General features: G+C 41.6%; 2 protein-coding genes across 7 annotated transcripts in view; both read left to right on the top strand.

Annotated features, from left to right (window-relative positions):
• The window catches only part of GRHL1 (grainyhead like transcription factor 1), a 65,175-nt gene that overhangs the window by 17,030 nt on the left and 21,403 nt on the right, over positions 1–26,742 (top strand). For 3 of the 5 annotated variants that reach the window (XM_033125505.1, XM_033125500.1, XM_033125501.1), the window contains exons 9-14: positions 14,042–14,200; positions 20,660–20,747; positions 22,719–22,858; positions 23,931–23,968; positions 26,115–26,206; positions 26,549–26,634. In XM_033125505.1, the coding sequence (XP_032981396.1) occupies positions 14,042–14,200; positions 20,660–20,747; positions 22,719–22,858; positions 23,931–23,968; positions 26,115–26,206; positions 26,549–26,634 (603 nt within the window). The remainder of the gene's footprint in view (positions 1–14,041; positions 14,201–20,659; positions 20,748–22,718; positions 22,859–23,930; positions 23,969–26,114; positions 26,207–26,548; positions 26,635–26,742) is intronic. The other 2 variants (XM_033125503.1, XM_033125502.1) reach the window with 1 other exon arrangement.
• On the top strand, positions 7,072–8,028 carry LOC117033389 (ubiquitin-conjugating enzyme E2 L3-like). 2 transcript variants are annotated; one of them, XM_033125507.1, is made up of 2 exons: positions 7,072–7,580; positions 7,677–8,028. In XM_033125507.1, the coding sequence occupies exons 1-2, from the start codon at positions 7,554–7,556 to the stop codon at positions 8,010–8,012; spliced, it is 363 nt and encodes a 120-aa protein (XP_032981398.1). In that variant the 5' UTR covers positions 7,072–7,553; the 3' UTR covers positions 8,013–8,028. The 2 variants fall into 2 exon arrangements, with proteins under 2 accessions (XP_032981398.1, XP_032981397.1); XM_033125506.1 differs by having other exon boundaries at positions 7,087–8,028.

Here is a 26,742-nt window from a genome sequence, read left to right as displayed (position 1 = left end):
TGTTCTTTCCAATAGTGACTTGCAAGTCTTTATGCTAGCACGGAGATTCTGCTGCAGCTGCCATTCACACTTTCATTTTTTAAACATTAGGAGCAGAGAACTTAACCATCAGACCTGTACCAGGCTCCTGCCAGAGTGAGCACTCAGAGAACTTAGACAGACGTGGAGTCTAATTTTGTTTTATTGTACTGTGCATCCATGGCTTAAAACAGCGTGCAGCATGGGGCGTTTCTCCAGCAGTGCTGCTGTGGGGCCTGGTGGTTTTGTCGCGTCCTCACTAGCGCTTCAGCAGGCAGCACTCGGTTTCAGTTTGTGACCAGATTTCTCACAGACAAATGCAACTGCATCTTTTTCTTGGCGGTATGATCTTCTCTCTGGGGGTGATAGAGCCAATCTCAACACACTTTTCGTCTCTGTGGTTCAGTTCCCTTTAGTGGAGAAGGGAACGGCAGTCAGGGATAGGACAGAATCAGTGTCCCATTCCCCAGAGGAAAACCCTGCCAGTGAGCACTTTGTGCTTCTACTTTGATTTCTATTCTATCAGCTCTAAGAAGGAATTGCCAAATCTTTTATGTGCCATGTAAAGGCTTGTGTTAACAAAAGAAAGAGGATTAAAATAGTGCAAAGCTCAACTAGAGTACCGAGAAGTTTTACCACGAGGGGCCTGTGTCTGGATGAAGTCTTGCTATCTTTTTCCCTTTTGTCTCCTTGTCTTAGCAAAAATGCATGGAGTTCCTGGTGAGGGATTATTGAGGCTGGCAGAGTTCATTCTGTCAGAGGGGTGTGACCATTCTGGTAACTTGAACTTAAGATTTTCTGTGTGTGCTTGTGGGATGCAGGTTTATGAGTTTAATAACAGTTTGTTGTTTTGTCTAAGCATAATATTTGGAATTCATTGTGAGAGTAATTTTTAATTTGTTTGCACTGAGCATATTGCCTGCATTTATAGGGATTCCATTCTAGTGAAGCATCAGTCAAGTGCTCCATTAAAATAAGGTGTTGCCATGTTTGGTTGCGTTAAGCTGAGACAGGTTTGGTTTGTTTCACAACTTGAAATTCCCAGTGTGAATAGGAGGGAGGAGGGAGAGAAGTGAGTCAAATATCTTACTTGCAATTGCAATTAAATGTAGGCAGAGATTTAAAACAAAAGTGTCTACTCCCTGGCCTAAATGGAAAAAGAAGTCAAGAAGCATTGTTACTTTTAAAACAAAGGACAAGAGACTTTTTTTGAAGTCTAGGCAGACAGACGCAAGGCTGACTTCATTGAACTGGATTATCCGTGTTCCATCCTCAGATCCCCAAAGAAACTCAGCAGTGGCTCTGCAGGCTTCTGAAATGATATTTCTTCCACTCCTGGGGTTTCCTTTTATGCAGTTTAAAAGTACACATTTATCAGAGTAAAAAGTAAAAAATTTTGGTGCCAGAAAGCCACATTCCTTTATAGAAATGAGTTTGATCTGTATTGGAAATGACAACACATTTTTCTTCATTAGATATTTGTGGAAAATGCCTTTAATTAGCTGACATGAAATAATAAATTCTTTACTTGGCAATGGGAAAGTTTGCTTTGAAAAAAACTGTTCCGGGTCTAATTATGAGGAAGGTTTCTCCTTGAAACTTCTTACACGTTTTTTTTTAAAGTAAGGTTTGTTGGACTTCAGCTTGAAAGCGTATCACAGAGTGTACTCTAGTGTTTAAGCAAGAGGTTCCGTCCTGATGTAAAAGAAAATGCACTGACTCCTGGGGGAACTTCAGAATCCGCAGGTAACAATAGTGCACATTTATCATAGCACACGCCTGCGGGTAGGTAAGGGCCAAGTGCATGATGTTTTTGATTGGACATGGGAGACACTTGGCAGTGGAAGAAAGCCTTAGTTTGATAGTGAAACCTGCATCTTGTGAAACAGGTTTGAAGCACCACGTCTGTTTAGCCACAATTTGTGCTGTCACTTGAATTAGTTTTTCTTTCTTTTTTTTGGGGGGGAGAGTTCAAATTTTCCCCCTTCCTCCACCCTACCACTGTCAAGAAACAATAAGCTCCTCTGTAGAACTTCGAACTTTGACAGCTTGTCACTTTAACCCTCCTTCTCCTAGGTCCTTCCTGGAAATTCCATCTAAAGCGGTTTTCTAAGTCTGTCATTTCAACCAGTTTTGCTACTTGTAAGCTAAATCACAGAGCTTTGACTCTGACCTGACATTATAGTAGTAACTGAATTTACCAGGACTAGAGATTTCAAGGCAATATGGGGCCATGAGTTCAGGTTTCTTTCATATGGCAGATCTTCTTCATGTAAGACTCCAAATCTTTTAGTGAAATTATAAGTGAACTCTACATTAATTACTCACTTAACGACTTTTTCTTTAGCTTTTTTTAAAGCGGAAAATACAAGAAATTTTGAGTGGAAGTGAGCTTGCCTGCCAAGTCTCCCCTATTACCCGTATGCTCCCCAGTCCTGTTCTGTACCTAGAGATGCTGGAATGTGGTCTGTGTTTGCCTGTGTAACACCTGCATCCAGTTCTGCATATTTCAGAACAAACATTCTACCTATTTGGGACAACAGGTGCCAAATCACTGTATCTGCCAAGTATTCTCAAGTTCACCAGGTCTAAGATATGACAGAGGGAAGACAGTGTGCAGGTATCTCCAGAATCAATCAGTATCTGTCTACATCTCTCTCTCTCCCTCCCTCCCTCCTCCTCCTTCTCTTTCTCCTTCTCTCCTTCTCTCCTCTCTCCTCTCTCCTCTCCTCTCCTCTCCCCTCCCCTCCCCTCCCCTCCCCTCCCCTCCCCTCCCCTCTCTTCTCTTCTCTTCTCTTCTCTTCTCTTCTCTTCTCTTCTCTTCTCTTCTCTTCTCCTCTCTTCTCCTCTCTTCTCCTCTCTTCTCCCTTCCCCCTGGCTCTCTGTGCAGAAACTAAAGGTGCTGTGTGGGTGGTGTGGGAAGGCCGCACTGTGGCAACAGTAAGGGTGATGACTACATCCTTGTTTTTTCTTCAGGGAAACGCCCCACGTAGATGTGAGAAGATTTCAAATTAGTGCTTTGCTCTTCCCACATCCCTCTCCTCTCCACCCCCAGCCTTTCAGTTCTTTTTCTTTTCTCTTGATGGTCATTTGACAGTCTGAGAAATAATCCAAATACTAGTTGCACATTTGAAGGCTTTTAGTCCATGCTGATATTCTGTGGTGGGATTTTTTAATCACCTCACATCATCCGATCGCTGGGGAAGGAAGTTTGACTTTCCTAGGATTAGCCAATGAATTAGTAGTGGAACTGGATTCTCCTTCTGCGTTTATGACTCAGTCTTTGGTACCTTCTTGGACTTAATTAGGCCTGCACACATGGAATAAGTGGGAGAACTACAAGGCTTATGCAGAACTAAGATAGTCGGTTTGGGGGTGGGGGAGTTAGAGGGGAAGCAGTATTGATTAGGGCTAAGTGTCTGCTTATAAAGCTGAATAAATGTTCGTGTCTAAGTGGACTTCAGCCAAGAACTGGATCTTGATTTTTTAGTTTAAACTATTTCCCACTCCATTGGTTTCAGTTGACATTTTTATTATTATTTATTTATTTATTTTTTAATTTATTGGGGTGACAATTGTTAGTAAAATTACATAGATTTCAGGTGTACAATTCTGTATTACATCATCTACAAATCCCATTGTGTGTTCACCACCCAGAGTCAGTTTCAGTTGACATTTATAACTTCATATAAACATGTTGGAAAATGATGATTTTTATTCTCTTTAATTAATGGTGTTGGATTTGGGAAGAGAATAAGCTACGTTATTGACCTCACATTGTAATTTCATTTGTCAGGGGTTTTCTAACTAAGAAGAACTACTTAGAAATACTTTAGATCAATCTTTTTGACTGATATGGAAGACAGTTAAATTAAAATTTGTTTTAGAGTTTCTACTTTCAATTTAGTAGATCATTTACATTCTAGGAATGAAATTATGGGTATTATATCAACCTTCTGCTCACAGCTATTTGGGGATCATTTTTTTCCACGTTTTGGACCTCACCAAGCAGTTTTTCCCATTAGATGCTTCTTCAGCTTTCTGTGCTTCATTGTGGCAGGGTGGTTTTGCAAGTATTCAATGTGGACCATGAGAGACATAGGGGCTTTGTCTTTGCCATCTGTTTACTATGTCTTTTACTACCTGTGTCTTCAGAGCCTGAGCCTCAACCCTAGCTAGACGCTGCCTCTCTTGAGTTAAAAGGTATTGAGTAGCCAAACTCTGAAGCATATGATGCTCATGTTAAATAAAGTTAAGTGTCTTTAGGGTACACAGCAAGGATAAGTGCATTTTTTTAATGTAAAACATTTTTCATTTACCAACTTTCTGAGGCATCTTGCATAGATAAATCAAGCCACTTTTTTTGTCTTCTTCCAACAGACCTTTTTTTCCTTTTCTTGTATTTACCAGGCAGAACTCACTTGAATTATCTAATTGTGCATCATAATACACAAACAACAATATATTAATACTGATACTGCTAGTCAGACATGCTCTCAGCTTTGTATGCTAAAAAAAGTCTGCTGCGTATAATCTGATTTAACCATTCTCCCTGGAAGTTTGTTTGTTTGGGTTTTTTGTTTTTATTTTTGTTTTTGTGTTTTTGTCTTTATATAGCAATTTAACTCATTTCTAACATCCTCACAGGAAATTCTGTGCGAGGTAATTCATCTGTTACTACTGTGTGGAAGAACTGGCTTAAGTCATGTGGCAAAGAGTTGACTTTCTTAACTACATGCATCCATCCAGCAAATTTTTCACTGGTGTACTTCTCTGTGCAAGAACTGTGAGAGAATTAAAAAAAAAAAAAATGATTCAAGTTAACACCTGTCCTCAGAAGAGATTACAGTTTCTGTGTAATGATAGGGGTCATAAGTGAGGTTATAAAAAATACTCTTAAGATTTCTAAGGAAAAAGAGCTAAGGGAGCCAGAGAAGGCTTTATGGAAGAGATAGCGTTTGACATGATTCTTTGAAAGATGCACCTGCAGAATATTTTTGCAAAGTCTGTCTGATTGGACCGTTTTTATTTTTCCTCTTCTCTTCCTCCACAGAGTAGCTGTTGTAAATTTAAGTGGAAAAGAGGCAGCTGGAATAGCTTAGTCTACTGAGGTGCTTTGGCATATTGAGGCCCAGACATTGTGTAGTGCAGGAAACAATTGGGACTTGTCTGCTGCAACATGTGAATCTAAGACAGTTGTAGACATTACCACACCTGTCAACACGACACGACGCTCCAAGTGAAGGGATAACGTGCTTAATTATCAAATACAAAATTGTTAGGTGCCTGCAGTTTCTATAATGTAAAAATGCTCATTGTAGATAACGTTTTAAAGTATAAAAGTGAATAGATGCAATAGAAAATTACATCATAGCTCATGATGTGGATTTATCTCTGCCCTAGAACTTACTTCCTATCTCTCTCTATACATATGTCAGTGAGCCTCTAAGCACGATAATCTTTTCCAAATATATTGAGAGAGTATGTATAGTTGGTTATTCGTTTAACAAGTAATTATTTAATGTCCAGTATGTGTGAAAAGCTGCTTGGCATTCTGGGTCCTATCAAGATGACTTAGGTGTTGAAGTTTGCTTGGAGGAAAGATGTGAACATAAATAACCTGTGAACTTGGGCAATAAGTTATCTGACCTCTACACCTTGGCTTCCTCATCTGTGAAGCGGGGTCAGGATAGTACCAATTTCATAGGTTATGAGGGCCAAAGAGTCAGGTACGTTGTAAGAATGCAGTAAACGTAGCTCAAATATAATAACAGCACATGGTATTGTTATTTGGCTGGAGTTGAGGAATTTGGGGATATTCCTTTAGTGAACATTGGACAGGCACTGCCAGGAATCTGGGAATGTAAAGATAAGTAAGACATGCCCCATTTCTCAGAAAACTCAAAATTTAGTGTGAGAAATTGCCACTCTAGTAAGTACAGTCATAGAAGTATACACAAAGGAATAGAACTTCCCCTAGAATAAAAGATCAGAGAAGTTTCCTTGAGGTGACACTTGAGTGAGTCCTCAAGTATAAGAAGAACTGGTTAAGTGTTCAGAGCCAAACATGAGCCTGTAACCTGGATGAGTATGAGTGCAGAACTGAAACTCTTGGAGCTTGACATCTGAGGCAAGCCCTGGTATGGGGACGCGAGGCGGGAGCTGTAGGGACGCGATCCTGGCGGCCCTGGGGTGCCCTCGGAAGGACCTTGGACTTCACCCTTTAAACAAGTTGTCTCAAACTGTTGGGTCTATGGACCAAGCATGTGAATATTGGGATTGGAGTTTCTTTGAGATTTTTAATATTGTCTTTTCAATTCATTGATAAGACTTGTTAAAGTCAGAAGTATATTCTGGATGTCAGTTGCTGCTAAGAGATTTCAGTGCTAGTGTTTGTCTTAGGTAGTAGATTTGAGCCAGGCAAAGGCCAAATGAGTTCTTGGGATGCTGTGCGATCAAACGTTGTGCAGCAGTTTGAATAGAGTAGTATTTCTCACACTCAGATCTGTATATATTGTTAGGGGTTAAGCACTTTTTTCTCTTTTAAAAGGGATACACATACTACTGGTATTTGAGAAATACTGCTGTAGGTGGTAGAAAATATGGCTGGAAATGTAGATTGGAGTCACATATAGCATCTTAAATGCTAAGGAATTTAGTAATAAAACGTGGACAGTGGTGAGCTGTTGAAAAATTTTGAGTAAGAATGAATTATTAAGATTCTGTAGTGATGTTAGTATTTGGCGATTGCCTAATGTCAGTGAAGCACTCTCTTTTTTTCATCTCATTTCCTGCTTTGTAGCCATTTTATCGTTGAGAGGGCTCTCTACCCGAGGTTGGAAGAAAGAAGGGTTAATTTGTGTAAATTTGTATTAGCTTTTTTTAAGTCTAGTTTTTTGTTGTTGTTTCTTTTAGGGGACACTATTGTGTGTATTTCAAGTTTTGTGAAGGTGTGAAACTTGTTAAATTAAGATTGGGAGATAACGGTGTCGATTTTTGTATGCGCCTGGCTTTTCTCTCTCTCATTACCAGCATTTAATTCAGTGCCATTTAGTAATAGGCATTGGGAGGAAAAAGATGTGCCAAACACTGGAAGAAATTTTCAAAATGAATCACACATGATCCCTGCCGTCAAGGGACTTAGAGCCCTTACAATTGCAGTGTGACAAAGTGACAGAAGTGTTAAATAGAGGTGGCATGTTCATGGTGTTCATGAATTCCATTCTCTGACCTAGATGACCAGGGCACAGAAACGTGGCTCTTCACCTGAAATAGAAGCTCATAGTCTGGCCACTTTTATGAGTGTAACACTTTGTTACTCTAGTTTAAAAATCAGAGCCTTAGAAAATTATCCAAACTGTCATAAGGTGGTTCATATAGTTCTTAGCAAATCTGAACATTCACATTTTGAAATATTCTATTCTACTTTTTAAGAAAACCATTTATGAAAGTCAAAGGAAATTATTTTCGCTATTATAGCAGCAATGTTATAAAAACATGCAAAATTCGGGGAAAGCAGCAGCACCAGATCCAAGATGGCGGCCAGCAGGAGGCTGATGAAGGAGCTTGAAGAAATCCGCAAATGTGGAATGAAAAACTTCCATAACATCCAGGTTGATGAAGCTAATTTATTGACTTGGCAAGGGCTTATTGTTCCTGATAACCCTCCATATGATAAGGGGGCCTTCAGAATCGAAATCAACTTTCCAGCAGAGTACCCATTCAAACCACTGAAGATCACATTTAAAACAAAGATCTATCACCCCAACATTGATGAAAAGGGGCAGGTCTGTCTGGCAGTAATTAGTGCTGAAAACTGGAAGCCAGCAACCAAAACTGACCAAGTAATCCAGTCCCTCATGGTGAATGACCCCCAGTCCGAGCACCCACTTCGGGCTGACCTAGCTGAAGAATACTCTAAGGACCGTAAAAGATTCTCTAAGAATGCTGAAGAGTTTACAAAGAAATATGGGGAAAAGCGAACTGTGGACTAAAATCTGCCGCGATTGATTCCAGAGCAGTGCAGACACCCCGCAAAGCAGGACTCTGTGGAAAATTGACACGTGCCACCGCCTGGCGTTTGCTTGTGGCAGTTACTAACTTTCTATAGTTTTCTTAATCAAAAGTGGTTTAGGTAACCTATAAAAGGATTAAAAACTTAAAAAAAAAAAAGCGTGCAAAATTCTACCTGAATCTCTCAGTGGGAAAAAAAAAATTAAGACTATATTATTTGGATGTTGGGATCATGAAGAATAATATAGAATGAACATTACTGTTGAGGGGAAAATTTTTTAAAAGGAACAGCTTTTCGTTGGTTCATTAAAAAATCCTAATATCACGTAGTTAAGTTAATCACTTTCATCATTTAGCTTCTGACTCAACTACTTACAGTTTTTGTAACGTTTGACTCATGAATTCCAAGTGCTTTATTAACACTTTCCCTCTGTGAATTAGGTCGGTAAAAAATATTTCTATGATTTCTCCCCACAAAGGAGATTTACTTGTGAAAGCTCACATATCTGACTGCTCTCTTTAGACAGCACATTTTATCGGAATTGTGGCTGGGTGTGTGGTATTGATGATAAAGCCCCCAAAGAGTAGGTGAGTTGGGCGGGGGAAGAGGGGAGGTTTATCAAATTTGTTCTCAGTTGCCTTCACTTTATTGGTTGGGAAATGAACCTCTAATGGTGAGCTGTGTTTTGAGCATACTGTTTTCTTATGTCTTTCTCACCCTTTTTTTTTTTCCACCTTGAGGAGTAAGAGTAGAGAAAGGAGCTAGCTGTGTGAACAGTATTGTGTGGCTGCCATAGTGTTTCCTGGAAAAAGCATTATAAATTAGTCCAAGATCTGATTTCTTGTTGGTTCTGTGCTTGTAAGCATTGGGAATAAAAAACCCATATAATGTAAACCTTTATTTTGTTGTTTTCCTCTGATTTTCAAGCTGAGGTTTGAAGGAAAAATTAAATCTTTTGAAAAGTTCTAAGTACGTGAATTCTCAGCCAAGAATGAGGAACTGTCTCAGGAAAGTGGGCTGGACGTTGGAAAAGGAATCTTGCAGAGCATCTCTGACCTGTTTAGCAGTTTATTTTTGTGGTCAGTTTTTTTTTTTTTCTCTTCTAGTTATTTTGGGAACATTAATTGCTCATCTTTTGAGATTTATGTTCCAATTATTTGAATAAAATCAAACTTTTCCTCCAAATCAATGGCAAGGAAGGATGAAAACAGTAAAGGTCATAATTTGAGGTCTTAAAGATCTTTGTACCATTCTAGAGAAGGAAGGTTATGTATCAGTCAGCCTACTCTCAGACTTCAGGAATAGGACGTTTTAAGAGTATTTTCTAGAGGAGGAGTTGCATGTGTGATAATCCATCTTTCTTTTTACCTCTTTCCCGCCCTCTGTAAGAGACACTGGGATTTTTCTGTAATCACATTATAGAAAGTATTTTTCTACACAATAAGAGTGGTTTGAACATTTGTTTTATCCACACTGGGGTGACGTGGCCTATTGTCCTGCTCGTTCAGGGCGTTAGGTAGAACTACCATAAATCTTAGTGCTGTGAGGAACAGGACACACCTGTCTGTTGCTGCCCCAGGACCCGTAGGAGAGGTCTGTCTCATGTTCCTACATTTGCATTCTTGCCTGTTTGGGTGCTCCTGGTTAAAGATTGTCACCTTCCTAAATAAAAATTCCTAGATGCTGAGCTTCTCCCTCAAAACTTACTCTAGTCCCCTGCATGAAGCAGGTCATATTGATAAAGAGTGTGGTTTCTTGGGTCAGTGACACGTTAGCAAGAAGTAGGTAGGTCCACACTGGATGTCTTCTCAGGAAGTCACTTCTGTGGAAAGTGGAAATATTGAATTACAAGCGGGGAAATAACACTTCCTCCCTGTTTACCACATTGTGATGATGTAAGGATAAATTACTATCCGAGAAACTTAGAGAATGCTTTAGATCAGGGGTCAACAAACCACAGTTCTTGGCCTTGGCCAGCCAGCTGCCTGTTTGTGTAAATAAAGTTTTATTGAAACGCCACCATGCCCATTTGTTCACGTATTGTCTGTGGCTGCTTTTGCACTGTTACTGGAGAGTTAAGTACTTGCATGTGGCTCCCAGAAACAAAAATACTTTTGGGCCCTTTCACAGAAAAAATTAGACGACTCCTGGTTTAGATAAGTACATAGATGAAAGCTGTTTTATGTGTCTCCATTGTATTTCCTTTTCGCCATATTTGTTCACTACTCCCTCTGCATTTTCCTTCTTTTATTAAAACACCTGTGTCATGTGGCACTCTGTACCAGGGCCAGTTGAGTGTTATCTCCGTCATCAGGAGCTTGCAGCTCAGTGGGGATGACATAACAAGTCAACCTCACACTGTAGTTCAGAGAGACGCCTTACACCCTCACCTAAATACACAGTTCATCCACACGTCAGCCCTGGGAACATCAAATGTCACCTGAGAAATAAACATAAGAAATGAGTTTGATAGGTTTTTAATAGTTTTTAGTCTGGCCGCTGTTTTATGAACTGTGAGGTATTGAAGATGTGCCTGGCCTTATTAAACAGCAAGGTTGAGCATTTCCTTTACTATTAATAGATACGTGTCCATTGATTAAATGAATAGTTTTCTTATGTGATAGGGCTATGCCTCTGTAAAAATGTTTTATTATAGAAGTTAATGGGATACATATAAATACATATAAGAGTATCTGAACTCTTTGAAGAAAGGAAACCATGTACTGGGGCTTGTTTTAATAATCTCTGGGTTTTGGAGCCAAAGGAGACCTTTTGTGGGTCAAAGTGTATAAGTAGAGAAGATAATCACTCAACAGGAGTGTTTTTTATCCTAGCTGATCACTAGAATTCCCTGGGGATCAGCTGCAACAGCCCTAGTGTCCGGAACCCGCCCCAGGCCAATGAGAGCAGAGCCTCTGGCTGTGGCCGGGGTGGCAGCGCAGCTGACGTGTCCCCAGGTGGTTCTAATGGAGTCGGGTGCGAAGCATCAAGTTCCCAGGCGGTGCTGAGGCGCCTCACACCCCCCCTTGAGAACCACTGCTTTTAGAAGATACTTTCACACGAGCAGTTATGATTACTTTAAATGGCAACCTTATGTATACTTTCTAAATACTATGATTTATAAGAAGTTGACTGATAAATGTATGACACAAAATGATTGTCACTAGTAAATACAGAGTAGGGATGAAGGATTCATCATCTTTCAGTATAAATGCAGTCGCAGAACTCTAGTGTTGGCGGTCATCTAGAGGTCACCTCATGCAACCTTGCATTTGACAGATGAGGACCCTTTCCCAAGGTCACAGCGCTAATTAGTGTTGGAGCTGGGACCAAAACTCACATGTTTTTCCTGACCAAAGCCTTTCCTGTTGAGCACGTTTCCTCTTGCTAGAACATACGTAAGGCATCTTGCCCTCTTGCCAGCCTTTGGTTGAGGCTTAAACATGGCATATATGTCCCCTTCAGTACCAGTGTGTCCCCTGACTGTCCTGTGTGTTCTTGCCATGGACACCACGGCAGGAGGCTTCATGAGCACTGCTCCCATTTTTCTCGTGCGAGTCTTCTGTGCTGGCACCTCATGGCCCTGGCCTAGCTTGCTTTATTGCACGTCTTGTTCACTGTTTACTGGTATGTGTGAGTATTTATCTAGCAAGGTGGTGTTTTTAATGCTGACTTAGGAATGCTGTTGATACATTTAGGAAACTGCTGAGTTTGGAAAGAATTGACTTAAGAAATAGGAGGAAAACAATACCTAAGCAAGAGATTGTGAGTGATGGTGGGGTGAAGCCTCTCCGAGGGCTCCACTCGTGTACTTCTCATGAGACTTGGCTCCTGCTTCTTTCTGCATGGAATAGGAACTTGACAGTGGGAAGCAAGGGGAGGTGAGGTTTTAGGCTGGATCACCACGACATCCTCCTATGAAGGGAGTATCACTTTGGGTCAGAGACTTCCTGGAATTGTTGAGGGTAAAATGTAACTTTCCCAGGTGGCTGTTTTTGTGTTAGGAATTGAGCCATGTGGCTGGCCTGGGATGATGGAGAAAAGTTTGGATTGTCCACTGGTTGTGAAATTAAATATACATAGTGGTTTGGTTACTTTATGTGCTCAGTTGTTTGCATGGACTACTGCCTTTCTGTCTTTCTCTCGGCTTCTGTCTTTCATCCGTTCCATAGACTTATCTCCTTGACTTGGATTTATGGACTGTGTACAAAGTGTTCTTTAAAAATACATAGGATACAGTCAAATCACTAAGTTTCTCTAATGGATTTGAAATTCACGTGTGCGCTGTTGCCTATATGTCTGATTTAAGTATCTAGAAATTAAATTAATTTGCTTATTTACTGAAAATGAGTTAAATGGGAAGGCAAATCAGAGCAGACAAGACAAGGCCATTCTAGATCAGGCACTGTGCTAAGTACTGAGAAAGGAACAAAGCAGAAACTATGGACCTAGCCTGCAGGCTAGTCAGGGAAATATAAACACTCAGGCACAAAAATGGCAGACCATTTCAAGTGGTAAAAAAGCAAGGTGCTTAGGATAAAGAAAGTTGATTTGAGAAAGAGAGGTAGCATGGTGTGAAGGGGGGCGTCCTGGATACGAATTCCAGTCCTTTGCTTTCTACCCTGGAGACAGTTTTAAAACTCCATCTGCGCTTCCCCTGGCTCTCAGGGGTGTGGGATGATGAAATGAGGTCTGTGGATGAAATGCCAGCCCAGGTCCCAAAACGTCAGGTGCTCCATGGATGGTGTCAGTCCTGCTGGCCCCATGACATAAGTCGGGGTGAACGCGAACGTTCTGTGGATGTGGGACTTAGAGAGGAACTGCGGAGGTGACCCAGGCTGGGACGCCCAGGGGACAGGAGGAGGAAGAGTGACAAGGACAGAGGCCAGGCAGGAACAAACATTCGAGGGGCATTCTAGGCATGGTGAGTAGACTAGTCTGAGTGGAGAGCTTGTGAAAGGCCAGGATGAGAGATGACTTTCAATCTGTTAGTTTGGACAGGTCCTCAGTCTTTTAGCATGTTTTGGGCTTTTCCTATATAGACTAGAGCAAGAATAAAAACTGTATTTCAGCATTTTGCATCCTTCTAGAGAGCATTCTTTGCCATTGTGGCTATACTTTTACTCCCTCCTCTTTTATCTTACATTCTTACACGTTTGGGTTTTTCCCCCTTCCTAACTTAATTAAACTTACCCATGTGGGTCTTGGTTCAGCCAGTGGCGCTCACACTTCTCTGGTGGACCTGTTCTTGGTTGTTAGGGCTGAGGCTTTGTGACCTGCGGACTGGAAGGAATCTAGCCTAAGGGTCTTAGGTCTTTGAAATGTGCCAACCTGCCTATAAAAACTGTAATTTCAATATTGTCCACTGTGTGGTGCTCACGCGTCAGAAATAAATTCCAAAACTAAATAGTTAAAAGGTAACTCCAAAAACATTGTATGATCATGTTTGTAGAGGTTAAAATCCAGAATCACAAAATTTGGGGGGAAGGGAGGGATGGTGAACTGGAGCTGTACAAAGATTCACCTGATTCTCTCTAGCACCTTCAGTACCACTTTAATAATATGACTCACTGATTTCATAAATTCCAGAATATTCGGACGTCAGGTACTACAAGTCATCCTAAGCGGTGGTACAGACATGAATCCAAGCAGATTCCCAGAGAGTTTGTACTATGCTGTAAAACAGCTGCAAAGAGAACCTATGCTATTGGTAACATTTAAAAATGATACAAGAAAGACAGCTAGACTGGCCCACTGTGTGGGCTAACTAACTATTCTGGTTCAAAGTTGCTGGATGTTTTTTCCCTTTAAAGTCTGCCATTCCTATGACCAAGCGTAGTTTTAAAATAAACACTCTATTACTTTTTAAAAAAATTTCTTTTAAATGGGAAGCTGAGCTCTCGTTTAGAAAACATTTGAGTGATTTCAATGATACTAGTATTTTTAAAGGCTGTGTTAAGGTTGACCATCCGTGCCTATTGTTTATGGCACCTTTTCTTTCCTTTGCAGGTTTTCATCTCTGTGAACTGCTTAAGCACAGATTTCTCTTCTCAGAAGGGCGTGAAGGGGTTGCCTCTTAACATTCAAATTGACACCTATAGTTACAACAACCGTAGCAACAAGCCTGTGCATCGGGCGTACTGCCAGATAAAAGTCTTCTGTGACAAGGTAAGACCGTCAGACTGGGTAGGGAATAAAGACTGAGCATAGAATAAAGCCTATGAGGTAACTCTTCCTCCCAGAGAAAGAGCAGGGTCTTTTTCATATTTAAGTTCAATATGAATGTACTGTTGCTAGTATAAAATAGATATTTTAAATTAGCAATTATTATTTTAGCTGTGCAAAGACACATTATATAGGGAAGGAAAAATATCTCATTTTCATGGAAAAATGACGGGTCAATAACTACAGTTTGTCAGGGGCATGTCTGATAGAGTCAGGGTGGCGCACACGGGACGCAGGCCGGGCTGCGCTGCCCTTGGTGTCCCCTGGGCTTACTGGGGTTGTAGGCAGTGGCCGCAGTGGCTCTTCTTGAGCTCTGTGTCTGAGGGCTCCTTGTGGAAGATCGCAGAGGGCTGCTCTCCTCCCTCCGCCCTGCTCTCCCCCTCCCTGCAGGTGTCAGCTGGCTGCTAAAGCAGGAGAAGAGGAGATGCAGGTTAGAGTCTTCTCTAAGCGCATGTAGGCCAGAAGAGAAAGTGCCGGCCCCAAGGATTTCAGTTTCTCTGGTGTGGCTCCTTTTTCCTGGAGAAGCAGTGCTCACTTTTGCCGGGTGCAGAGCCAGGGGTTCAGCTGGATTAAATCCAGAGAGCAGGTAGTAGGTCTGCTGGGCCTTGAGGTCTGGAGACAGCGGTCGCCTGGAGAGCCGGGCAGCCTCCTTTCACGGGTGAGTGGCCATTTGAACTGAGATGAAAAACACTTTCACTTTTCTCACTCAAAAACATTGAAATATATACTTTTGCCAGTTCTCCTCTTTTCATCCTGTTAAAAAAACCTCTCTGTCACTAAGATTTTTGGAAGGCAGTAGATAACTGGAAGTGTTTCTGCTGTCAGGCCTGGTGTCCTGACTTTTGTGTTGGGCACACAGAGCAGGCCTCTGGCCCCAGTGGGTGGCCTGAGATCTTGCAAGTTCAGACAGCTTTCTCAAACACCCAGATTCAGTGACATTTATGAGTACCTACTATGTGCCTGAGAACATGCCAGGTTGTAGTAGTTCTCTGTTGTTGCTGTTAACAAATTACCACAAACTTAGTGGCTCAGGACAACATATATTTGTTGTGTTATGGTTCTGTAGGTCAGAAGTCTGACCTAGGTCTCATGGGGCCACATTCCTTTCTGGAGACTCTCAGGGCCAGCCTTTCTTCTTGCTACTGTGCCTTCCAGTGGCTGCCCATACTCCTTGGCTCATGGAGCCTTCCGTCTTCAAAGCCATCAGTGGCTAGCTGAGTGTCATGTCTGCTTCCACTGTCACCTGTCCTCCTCTGACTCTTCTGCTTTTCAGTCCCCTTGTGTGATGATGTCGGGTACTCTCCCGTGTTAAGTCAGTGATTAGCAGCCCTGACTCTCCTTGGCCATGTACGGTGACATGTTTACAGTCTCTGGAGGTTAGGACATGTCATCTGCGAGGGCCCATTAGTCTGCTCACCACGATGTTGTCACATCATGTACAGATGACAAGTCACATTAGCATGGAGCAGAGATTTCTAAGTCAGATTTCTGTCCTTCAGACCACATTCCTCTTTTTAGCCAAACGAAAACATTAAAAAAAAAAAAAAAAAAAGCTATCTGGATGTCCATGTTCTTTTTCTAAAAGTCTAAGGAAAATTAGTTTTATTGGTTGAATTCAAAATTTTTTTCACATCTGTTGTTTCTTAAAAGATTTCATGTCTATTTAATAATTTTCCTCAACATTATTTAGAATTCATAAAAAGCTTCATTTTTTTAATGCTATGAGGATGTTTATTTTTCGCAAGACCTCAAGTGACACACAGTAGGGGCTTGCTCTGACGCCATCCTTGAGGCCGGCTGTGAGACTGCAGCTGAGGCGGCGCTGTCCAAAGGCCAGCAGGCAGCAGTTCCTGCATCGAGGACCTTCCTCGGTGTTCAGAATCGTCTTGTAGAGCAGTGGCTCAAATTATATACAGAGAAGGACCATTTCTTTATTTCTTACGATAGCCTGAACTTCTGTAGAATATGATCAAAAGTCAAATGACTTGCTGAGAAAATGAAACAAAACAAAGTCATACAAACTACAAGCCTCAGTTTTAATTATTTGAACAGACATCACATTATCTAATTGCTTTCTCAATTTCTGATATATTTTTCATCAGATCGGACCATGAGAGTTCATGGGCCGATACTGGTCCATGGATCACACTTTGAATATCGCTGTCTTTGGATGTCAGCACGAGTTAGCTCGAACTGGAGTTTTCCATATCAGATGGTAAAAACTGTACGGGCAGTTTTGAAGAGAATGAACAGGATTGATTCATGCTCTTAAACAAATTTAGTTTTAACATCAAGACTTTTTGAGGGAGGCTCCTTTATTGGTGGCTGTCTTAGGAAATGAAACAGGAAAGTTTTCACGAATTGTCCAAAGTTATTTTATTGATCACTGGTCATACAAAATTTAGAAACCAGTTTTCTTTGCTGTGTGAATGCCTGCTAATGTATTCTGTGAAGAAGAACGCCTTCTCTTCAAGGTTGCAAAATTGAGTGTGGTTTGGAACAACACACGGTTCCATCTTCTGGAGTTCCTGCCTGCCCATGTGCTCATTCCGATCACGTGTAAGGAAACGTGTTGTCCAAGGTCTTGGAGAGCATGTCAGGTGTGCAGGCCAGAGTCAGTGGCTGTTTTCATGACTTGGGTGTAAGGGGCATAAAGGTGAAATTACACACTTTTTACCCCCAGTTTTTAATCTCAGAGCTGTTATGGATTGACAGAAAATCTTACATGAGAAGAAAATAGTATGTAATACTGTGCTGGGTATAATTAATTTTCAAAGTCCTTAACCTTTCAACCACATGCATCCCCCTCTGACCTCTCACCCACTCCTGATTCTTGTGCATCTGGTTAAAACTGTCATCCATATATATGGTTGTGGTTGCTTCTTCTGTTGTAGTTGTCCTCTGCCGCCTCTCTCTCTGGAATATTCCACTTGCCTTCTTGATTCTCTCTTTTCTGATTCATGTGTTATTTGGTGCCTGTCAATTCATTTCCCTCTGTTGTCTCTTAAAACTCGCATATTTTACGAATCTAGTTGATATTCACAGTAAGAAACTAGAAATGAGACATCTCTTGGTGTCCTTCAGAGATATTTATGTCGATTTGTTTCTCCCAAGAAGACATTTTACCAGTACTTTATTGTGAGTTGCTTAACAACTGTAACAAATTGAATTTTCTGTTATTTCAGAAGCAGCAGCAATTTAGCACTTTTTCAGAGAAAACAGGAACAGAAATTGGATCACTCACCAGTGCAGATTTGAGCGCGCGCGCGCGCGCGCGCGCGCACGCACACACACACACACACACACACACACACACACACACACACACACACACACACACACACACACACACACACACACACACACACACACACACACACACACACACACACACACACACACACACACACACACACACACACACACACACACACACACACACACACACACACACACACACACACACACACACACACACACCACCCACCCCCCTCCGGTGCATCCTAACACTTAGTTTCCACAGATAGTTTTCTTCATCAAAGCAATACTCACTGTGGTTGTGAGTTCCCAAGATCAGTCTCTAGTTGTTGACTGAGAGAAAGAGTCGAGACAGCCTGAATTTAGATGGGTCTCCAGTGTCATGGGATGTCCTTCAACATTTCTTTCAGTGTGTGTCTGCTGATGAAGAAATCTTTTAGCTTTTATATGTCTGAGAAGTCTATTTCACCATCAGTTTTGGAATGTCTTTTTGCTTGGGTATAACATTCTGGTTGACTGGTTTTTTTTTCCGTTAATTCTTTAAAGATATGGCTGTGTCCTCTGGCTACGTAGTTCTTGATGAGAAATGTGTTGTCATCATTACCTTTGTTCCCCGGTGCTTAACATGTCTTCTTTTCTGATTGTCTTTAAGATTTTCTCTTTTTACTGGTTTTGAGCACTTTGGTATGTCTTTTTATGTTTCTTGTGCTTAGAGTTCACTGAGCTTCTTGGATCTGTGGGTTTATTTATAGTTTTCATCAAATTTGGAAATTTTTCAGCCATTGTTTCTTCAAGTATGTCTTCTCCTTCCTCCTCCTTTGGGAAAGCCAGTTCCACATGGATACAGCTGCTTGCGGTTGTCCCACAGCTCACTGCGGCTCTTATTTTTTTGGATTACTTGTTCTCTCTGTATTTAATTTTGGATTGTTTCTATTGTTATGTCCTAAAGTTCACGGTCTCTTTTTTTGTTTTTTTGTCTTGTCTGAACTGCGGTTAATCCCATCTTGTGTATTTTTCATCTCAGACATTATAGTTTTCACCTCTAGAAGACCAACTTGGCTCTATCTTTCAAGTCTCTGCTTCAACATGTTCGGTTTTTCAGTAGCTTTTTGAACATGTGGACTGCAGTTGTAGGAGCCATGGAAATGTCCTCCAGTAACTGTGTGTCAGTGCTGGGTTGGTTTCATGGTTTGAGTGTCCTCAGTTTTCCTGCTTCTCTGCGTGCCTGGTGATTTTACTGGATAGCAGACATTGTGAGTTTTACCTTGTGGGGTGCTGATAATTTTGTAATGGATGAATCTTCTCGAACTTTGTCCTGAGAGCTAATGAAGTTATTTGGAAATAGTTTGATCCTTTCAGGTCTTACTTTTACGATTTGATGGGTGGGTCTGGAGGAGTGTTCAGTGTCAGGCTAGTTATTCTCCACTGCCGAGGCGATGTTTTCCTGATTCTTCTACCCACTGCCCGGTGAGCTGGAAGTTTTCCAGTCGGGCTGGTGGCAACAGGCACTGTTTGGAGCCCTGTGTGAGTTTCAGGTGCTATTCTCGTCTTTGCAGAGCTTTTCCCCCAGCTGCTGGTCACTTCCTCACACGCGTGTGCTGTCAGTGCTCTTCGGAGTACTTGGAGGCCCCTCTGAAGAGCTTTGGGCTTATTTTCTCTGGTAGCTCCTTCCCCATTGCTACTTTGGCCTGCTGCCTTGACCTCTGAACCTGGCTCGAGGAGACTACCAGGTATCACCCCCTGTACTGCAGCCGGAGAAGTGTGACAGCGTCAGCAGGCGCACCTGAAGGCCTACCTCACTGCTCCTGTTTCTCAGGGGTCATTATTGTTTGTTGCTTGGTGGCCAGAGCCTTCAAAACCCTTTTCATGCGTTTTATGGGGTCTTTTTAATTGTTTCTGGGTGGAGGGTAAATCTGGTCTGTGTTAACTCCATCTTGACTGGAAGCAGAAGCTCCTTATTCTTTAGGGATGTAACTGATAAATAAGGAGGGAAATGACTTATTTTATAAAACTACCTTTTGGGGGGTGTAATTAATCATCAAAATGAAGTTAATAGACTGTTAGGAAGGACTGAGAAGGACAGAGGCTAGTTCTATTTAGTGGTAACTAGGAGATTGGGCATATTTACCTGTTTCTCTACGTCAGGCAGGTAATGTTTGTGTCAATATTAATAGCAATTTTTATAAGCAGGTTGTATGTGTACCATTATGTTAGTATATTAACACCTAGAAGAGGCAGAAGTGGTTTTATATTCTGTTTTTTTTTAATGTGGTTTTATTATAAAGTAGTGCCAGAATCAGTGGGATGGTTTTTATTGCCTCTCTGCCATCAGGGAATTACAGAAAAATAAGCCACCAATTCAAACTTAACTGGATAATATAGTAAAGAAATCTGTGCCATCCAAAAATAAATGCCAGTAGGTCAAGTAAAATAATTAATAGTTATGTTTTTAATTGTTCTTGCTTAATTTCAGGTCATATTTATTACTAATATGGCTCTTTGTATTTTTGTGGGTTCAGTTGTGTGACGCTGCCACTGTTTGTATAGATGGCACACCTCGTGTATAATATGTCCTCGCTAGAGGATTGGGAATACATTTGGTCTCCTTTAAGTGATCATGTCGTTTTCTAGTTAAATCTTTGCTCTTGTGAGTTACAGTTAGTCATATTTTTCACTTGTTTGATGCCAAGTCCTTGATGAGAATCACAGCTTTCAGTGGTAACAGTGCCCTTATAGGAGAGAACACTTAACAGAGGGTCAACTTCTATTTTTCCTTTTCATTTTCTTGTGATTGGGCAACAGGAAAAGCCACTCATGCCTTTGAAGGCAGTGTGGTATACTAGCAGATCTTCTCAGCTTGTTGTTTAACCTGGCCACATCCATTATGGGGGGAATTTTGTGCTGTTTTTCTGTTTTTAAAATAAAGGTTTCCCTGTGATTTCATAGAGTTAAAAACCGTTTTAAGAATAGGTGTTTTAGAAGAAAGTATTATAATAAGCTCACTGAATATAATAGGTACTGGAGTTCATCTCCAAAGAGGAGGTATTTCCACCCTACCCCCACTGGTCAGGATAAGGGTTAAAAATTTTAAAGATAATCAGATAAACAGAATCATGTCTTGTCTTGTCTTGTCTTGACCTATAGGGAGCTGAACGGAAAATCAGGGATGAAGAACGAAAACAAAGCAAAAGAAAAGGCAAGTGTACTGACCCCAGCTCCCAGTTGAATGCCTGTAAGTAGAAATGTTCCCTCCAAGCATTTCAGACCTTTTCCATTGGGAATCATGACTTGATTTTTCAAGCAGATGACATAAGAGAGGATATTTTTTACTACTGTGCAGTGGTAACATTGCTCCCTTACCAGATGCAAAAACAGATGAATGACTAAATCATTTTCTTGAGGAACTGCAAGAAGATTCTTGAGTTTTTCCAGAGTGTAGGCTATTTTGACTGTTAGTTCTAGCTCAGGTTGCTGGTTCCGTTCCTAAAAATAATACACATTCCAAATACCTGAATAGCTGATGATAAAATCGGGACTTGTCTAGATTTAAAAGAATAATTAACACGCTTGAGAATTCAGGAGGTCTTTTTTTCCTTTCCCCTTCTTCTGCCCCCCAACCCCCACTCTGGTTCAAGCCATTGTTCCTGTCTAGTTGTGTAGGACCCAGCTCCCTGGCCCATGCTGGTATTATGAGCCTTGCACTCCCCTGGCTGAGGCCGTCGGTCACCGGTCGTCAGTTGGCCGCTCCCAGCAGCTCTTACCAGCTGCTTACGCTGGCTGCTGGCCGCTCACGCTGGCCACCGGCAGCTCATGGCAGCACACAGCAGCCCACGGCAGCTCACTCTGACCCCCAGCTGCTCAGGGCAGCCCAGCTGCAAGGGGAGATGTTGTTCACAATCTTAGCTGTAGAGGGCGCAGCTCATTGGCCCATGTGGGAATCGAACCGGCAACCTTGGCGTTAGCAGCTCAGGGCTCCAACCACCTGAGCCACCGGACCAGCCTTGGAGAATTCAGGAGGTCTTAATTTCAAATGAGTGTGGTTTTTCTTCTGTATTATATTCTAACATTTGCAGAATCTATAAGGCCTCTGGACATTTCACCAGGATATCTTTTTTCCTTTTTCTTTCTTTCTTTTTTTTTTTTAAGATTAACTTGTAGTTTCTTTTATTTTCAAGATCCAATTTTTTTCTCATTTAAATTGCATGCTCAAATACCATTCAAACTCTGTACTTAACATTCAAATGTGATAAAGCTGCAGTCTCGACGTGGCTTCTTCTTTATATCCATAGTTATAAAACCTGTTCAGCTAGACTTCAGATGGTTCTCCAGGTTGATTGGTCTATAATTTAGTTGTAATTTTGATGTGTTCACGGGATGAGACAAGCATGACATGTGTCTACTCCGCCATCTTGGATCACTCTTTTTTTTAATGTGACTAATATTCATAGTCACAATATTGGTCTCTCTCAGCTAAAATGAAAAAACATGCTGCTCCATGCCAGCAGTGTTTCATCTGCAGTACGTGGGCTGCTGGCATCTGTTCTTTGAACATTCTGTCTGGCTCAGCAGACATTTGCCCTGGAGCATGTTAGTCAGGGTTCTCCTAGTGGCATCAAAGTGCAAACTCCCGGTGTCACTTCAGAGAACAGCTAACTAACCAGGAAAGTTCGTCACTGAGTACTTCAGGGCCAGATGAGGAGGGAAGACGGAGTCTGTAATTTCATAAATTAAAAATTAGACAGTCATGCTTACTCTTAACCTCCCTGAGGTTCAGTTCTGAAGTTGAAGGTATGGTGTATATTCCAAGGTAGAAAGAATATGTTGTTATTAGAGTGTAAATTATTTCATGAAGCTAGCTAAGGTGAAATCACTTCTAAATGATGTCTATGCAATCGTAAGTGTTAGCCCTTCAGACAAAAACTAAGTATGCTTAGCCTCTGTTTCCAATTTTCTGTGTGTATGTGTGTGTTTAAAGATACCTTTTTCTCCTCTGTTTTTCAGTTGATTTTAATGTAGTAAATACAGACAACACATTGCTTCACGTAAACTGATTTTCCTCTTAGTTCAGACAACAGGACCTGTATGTTACAACACTACAATTTAAGTTTCTTAACCACTAAGGAAAATACTCTGTGGCCTGCATCCAGTCTGTATATATAAGCTGTTGACTGTGGCGTTCTCATTTTTTTTTTTTTTTTTTTAGTTTCTGATGTTAAAGTGCCACTGCTTCCCTCTCACAAACGAATGGATATCACAGTTTTCAAGCCCTTTATTGATCTTGATACCCAGCCTGTCCTCTTCATTCCTGACGTGCACTTCTCCAACCTTCAGCGGGGCGCTCACGTACGTAACCAGGATCCCAGGGTGGCTGCAGGAAGTAAGATTCAACAGAAAGAAAGTCTTTGGTAAACAGCAGCCAGAACTGAGTGAGGTCTGAGCACGTTAGGGGTCAGCTCTTTGGGATATTCAGTGGGGGCGCCAAGACGCCCTTGCAGTGGAGAGTGTTTAAGCACTGTTAATTTGGAAACACAGTACCAAAGCGTTCCACTAAATCCTGTTTGTATTTATGTATTTATCTTTTAGCTCATTTCAAAGATGCTAGAGTAGTAACACAAGTTGGAGTTTGAGTCTTTGACCTCATGAATGTAACTCACATGGGTCTGGACAAGAGGGAAAAGCTGGAAGAGTCTGTCGGATAGGCGGCCTCATGGCATAAAGAACGTCTGAAGGCTCTGTTCATGGTTTCAGTTATTGAGTCATCGCTGGCACATGGACAGCTGTGTCTTGGCAACTAATGTGAAATTTAACAAATAGTCCTGCTCTGCTCTGAGCAAAAGCTTAGTAGAGGTTGGAACTTGAGTAGCTTGGAGCATGGCTTTTATGCTGAATTCAAACAAATGTCGAAAAGATGGTCTGCCATGCACTTTGTGGATAGATTTTGTGGACGGATGACTTTTACAGTTCTTGGGGAGAAGCCATTGCCAGTATATTTAGTTTCTAATGAGAAGCTTTGGGGTCAGCAGGGGTTGGCAAACTTTTTCTATGAAGAGTCAAATAATAAATATTTTCAGTTTTTTGGGTCATATGGTCTCTGTTGTGACTACTTAACTCTGCCACTGTAGTACCAAAACAGCCGTAAACAACACGCCAATGAATGAGTATGGCTGTGTGCCAATAAATGCTTTATTTACTCAAACAGGCATTGGGCCAAACTTGGCCCCTGGGGCATAGTTTGCCAACCCCTGAGTTGGAGTTCAAAATATCTCTAAGAATCTGGTTATTGAAAAAGAAAGCTAAAGGATTTTGTGTTAGATTAGTCAAATTCAAAATTATTTTCATTTTAGGAATAGTTTATTTGCGGCCTAAAATATTTTGAGCATATAATTGAAAAGCAATCTGTTTTTTTTGGTCTTAGGTCCTTTCTATTGCCTCAGAAGAATTGGAGGGTGAAGGGTAAGATTTATATTTTGCTTTATTAAATTCTTTTTATTTTGAAACAATCTCAAACTTATAGAAAAGTTGCAAGTACGATACAAAGAACTCATTCTTTCCCGAGCCATTTGAGAGTACGTTGCTGATCCAATGATCCCATCATTCCTCCATACTTTAGTGTATATTTCCCACAAACAAGGATGTTCCCCTGCGTAACAAAGTCGGGGTGTTGACATTGAGGCATTAGTACCAGTCAGAGCTCATACCCTAGTTAAGTTTTGCCAGTTGTTCCAATAACGTCTTTTATAGCAAAAAACGATCCAGTTCAGACTCACACAGTGAATTTACTTGTCAAGTCTGTTTTAGCGCCATCAATCTAGAATAGTCCATTTCTCCTTGACTTTCCTAACCTAACACCTTTGAAGATTACAAAGCAGTCGTTTTGTAGAATGCAGTCCGCTTGGGTCTGTCCACTGTTTCCTCAGGATTAGATTCGATGATGCATCTTGGTAGGAAGGGCATACATAGAATGCTGCCTTCTGGGTGCGTCCTGTCGGGGCGGCACACAGCCAGCTTAGCTGTCGTTAGCGATGTCCACTCTGATGTCTCGATGAAGGTGGTGTCTGCCAGGCTTCTCTAGTGTGAAGCTGCTCTTTCTCCTTTGGTAGTAAGTGTTGGGGGCGGTGCTTTGTAGCTTTGTAACTGTCTCATTCCTCATCAAACGTTCCATTTATTCATTTATTATATCAGTATGGACTCATAGTTTCCAATTTTATTCAGTAAGTTATAATCCACGACTGTCATGTACTTTGCTCAACTCATCCCGGAGGGTCAGCAGAGTCCTTCAGGGTTGCCCCTGGATCCCTTGGACATGACCTTCCTCGCTTTCTCGAGCACTTTCTCTCAGGCACAGTGCGTTCCAGGCACTTGTATTTTCCTTTCTTCAGCTCTAGAATCAGCCTGTTTTCCTTGAAACCCTGGCTCCGTGTGGTGGAGAATGAGTTCTAGAATCCCAGATGGGGCCCTGGGTGTGTCATTGCTATTCAGGTGTGGCTGCTCTGCCCACGTGGGCACCCTCCCTGCCCAGGTGGCAGCCCTCCAATTCAGTGCTCTCTCTCCGGTCCCCTCCTCGGGCCTGATCAGAGCTCCTTGTTCCCACCATGTTGCCTACGGTGTCTTCTCACTGAAGGTCAGCTCTCAGCTGCCTCTCTGTCTCCCTGTGCTCAGACGTACATCTTAACACGGCTTTCGCTGGACGCTGACATGTCCTAGAAGCTGGGACAGACGGTTTTAAAGCCCAAACCTTATTCTGGAAATGATAAGTCTGGTCAAAACCAACATTCACTGTCTTCGTTTTCAGTTACTTTCTTAAAATTCTTGCTCATCCACACTAAACCTCACAATGCTGAACACCGTATAACTTGTGTCTTTGACAGCCAGTTATGCTGACTTTTCTTTCTTCAAATGCACTTATTTCCATCTTCCCCTTTTCAGTTCCATTGACACTGCTGTATTTTAACCCTTCAGCATCACACGCTGTGATTGTCCCCAGAGTCCTTTCACTGGTTCCTCTGCCTGGAGGCCATTCCCGTCTTTACCACACACTTTGGTTATAGCATTCTCATCTCTCAGAACTTTCAGATTCCCTAATACCAGCAACATAAAATCTAAAGTTCCTTAGAGCCCAATGGTCAAGATGGTCCACAGCACAGCCAGCCTGCCCTTCGGGATTTGTCTTCCCATGGAGCATTCTATATCAGCCAGCCTGGCTTTGCATTTTCCTGCTTACACTTTCTCCCTTTTTTGACATGCCCTCTCCTGTGTTAGCATCTTTACATATACCACAAATCCTATCTCCTCCACAAATTTGTCCTGAAAAGAGACTCTTCATTCCTGAGAAGGCAGCTTGATCTCGTGTAAGAGCAGGGGAGGGTGTTTGGCAGGCGACCTGAGTGTAGTCTCAGCTCTGCCATTTAATAGCGGGAGCCCTGGTTCAGTCAGCATTTGTCTTGGGGCCTCAGATTTTCATCCACAAAATAAGGAAGCTGGACCAGATAAGGAATGATAGTCATTTTAAATCTAAAGCTCAGTGATATACCCTGAAACTTTCTGTTTCTGCAAGTGCTTTAAGTTAAGTCACTAATGGCATACTTTGGATCGCCTGCAGATCTAACTTGAAAAGGGCGCCATATGGGTCGGAAGATGATTTTGTGATTCCACCTCCTGCGAAGCTGACCCGGATAGAAGAACCAAAGAGAGGTGCGTTGGCTTAATTTCTTAGTAGGAGTTTTAAATTAGAAGTGAGTTCTGAATCTGTCAGAAGCATCAGTCACTCAAACAATTCTTGTCCAGTTTGACTTTCTTGAGTATTCTTCCATCAGACCAACTCCCAGCTTGAGCCTGAACGTTCAGCAGAGTTAAAAGAAGCTGAAAGCTATGTTCCTTGAGACATTTCATATTGGTTCATGTTTGCTGTCCTTGGTGTGGATGTCTCTTTTTATTTTAACCAGGACCCAAGATCTGTTTTCTTATTTTTCTCGTATGAATGAACTGCATCCTTTTTTTTCTTTTTTCACCTCCTTATTCCCGATTGGGGATTAGTGCTGCTCTATGTGCGAAAGGAGTCAGAAGAAGTCTTTGATGCCCTGATGCTCAAGACTCCATCTTTGAAAGGCTTGATGGAAGCTGTAAGTAGTATAAACTTTAAACTCTCTTTAAAAAGTGAAAGCAAACCTACACAGAATTGCGCTGGAACAGATCTTACAGACCGTGCAGATTTCTTTGCTGTTCTGAAA

Source organism: Rhinolophus ferrumequinum, chromosome 13 (genome assembly GCF_004115265.2).
Source record: "Rhinolophus ferrumequinum isolate MPI-CBG mRhiFer1 chromosome 13, mRhiFer1_v1.p, whole genome shotgun sequence".
NCBI lineage: Eukaryota > Metazoa > Chordata > Mammalia > Chiroptera > Rhinolophidae > Rhinolophus > Rhinolophus ferrumequinum.
The sequence above is the reverse complement of the archived record's forward strand: the minus strand, read 5'-3'. Positions and strand labels throughout refer to the sequence as shown.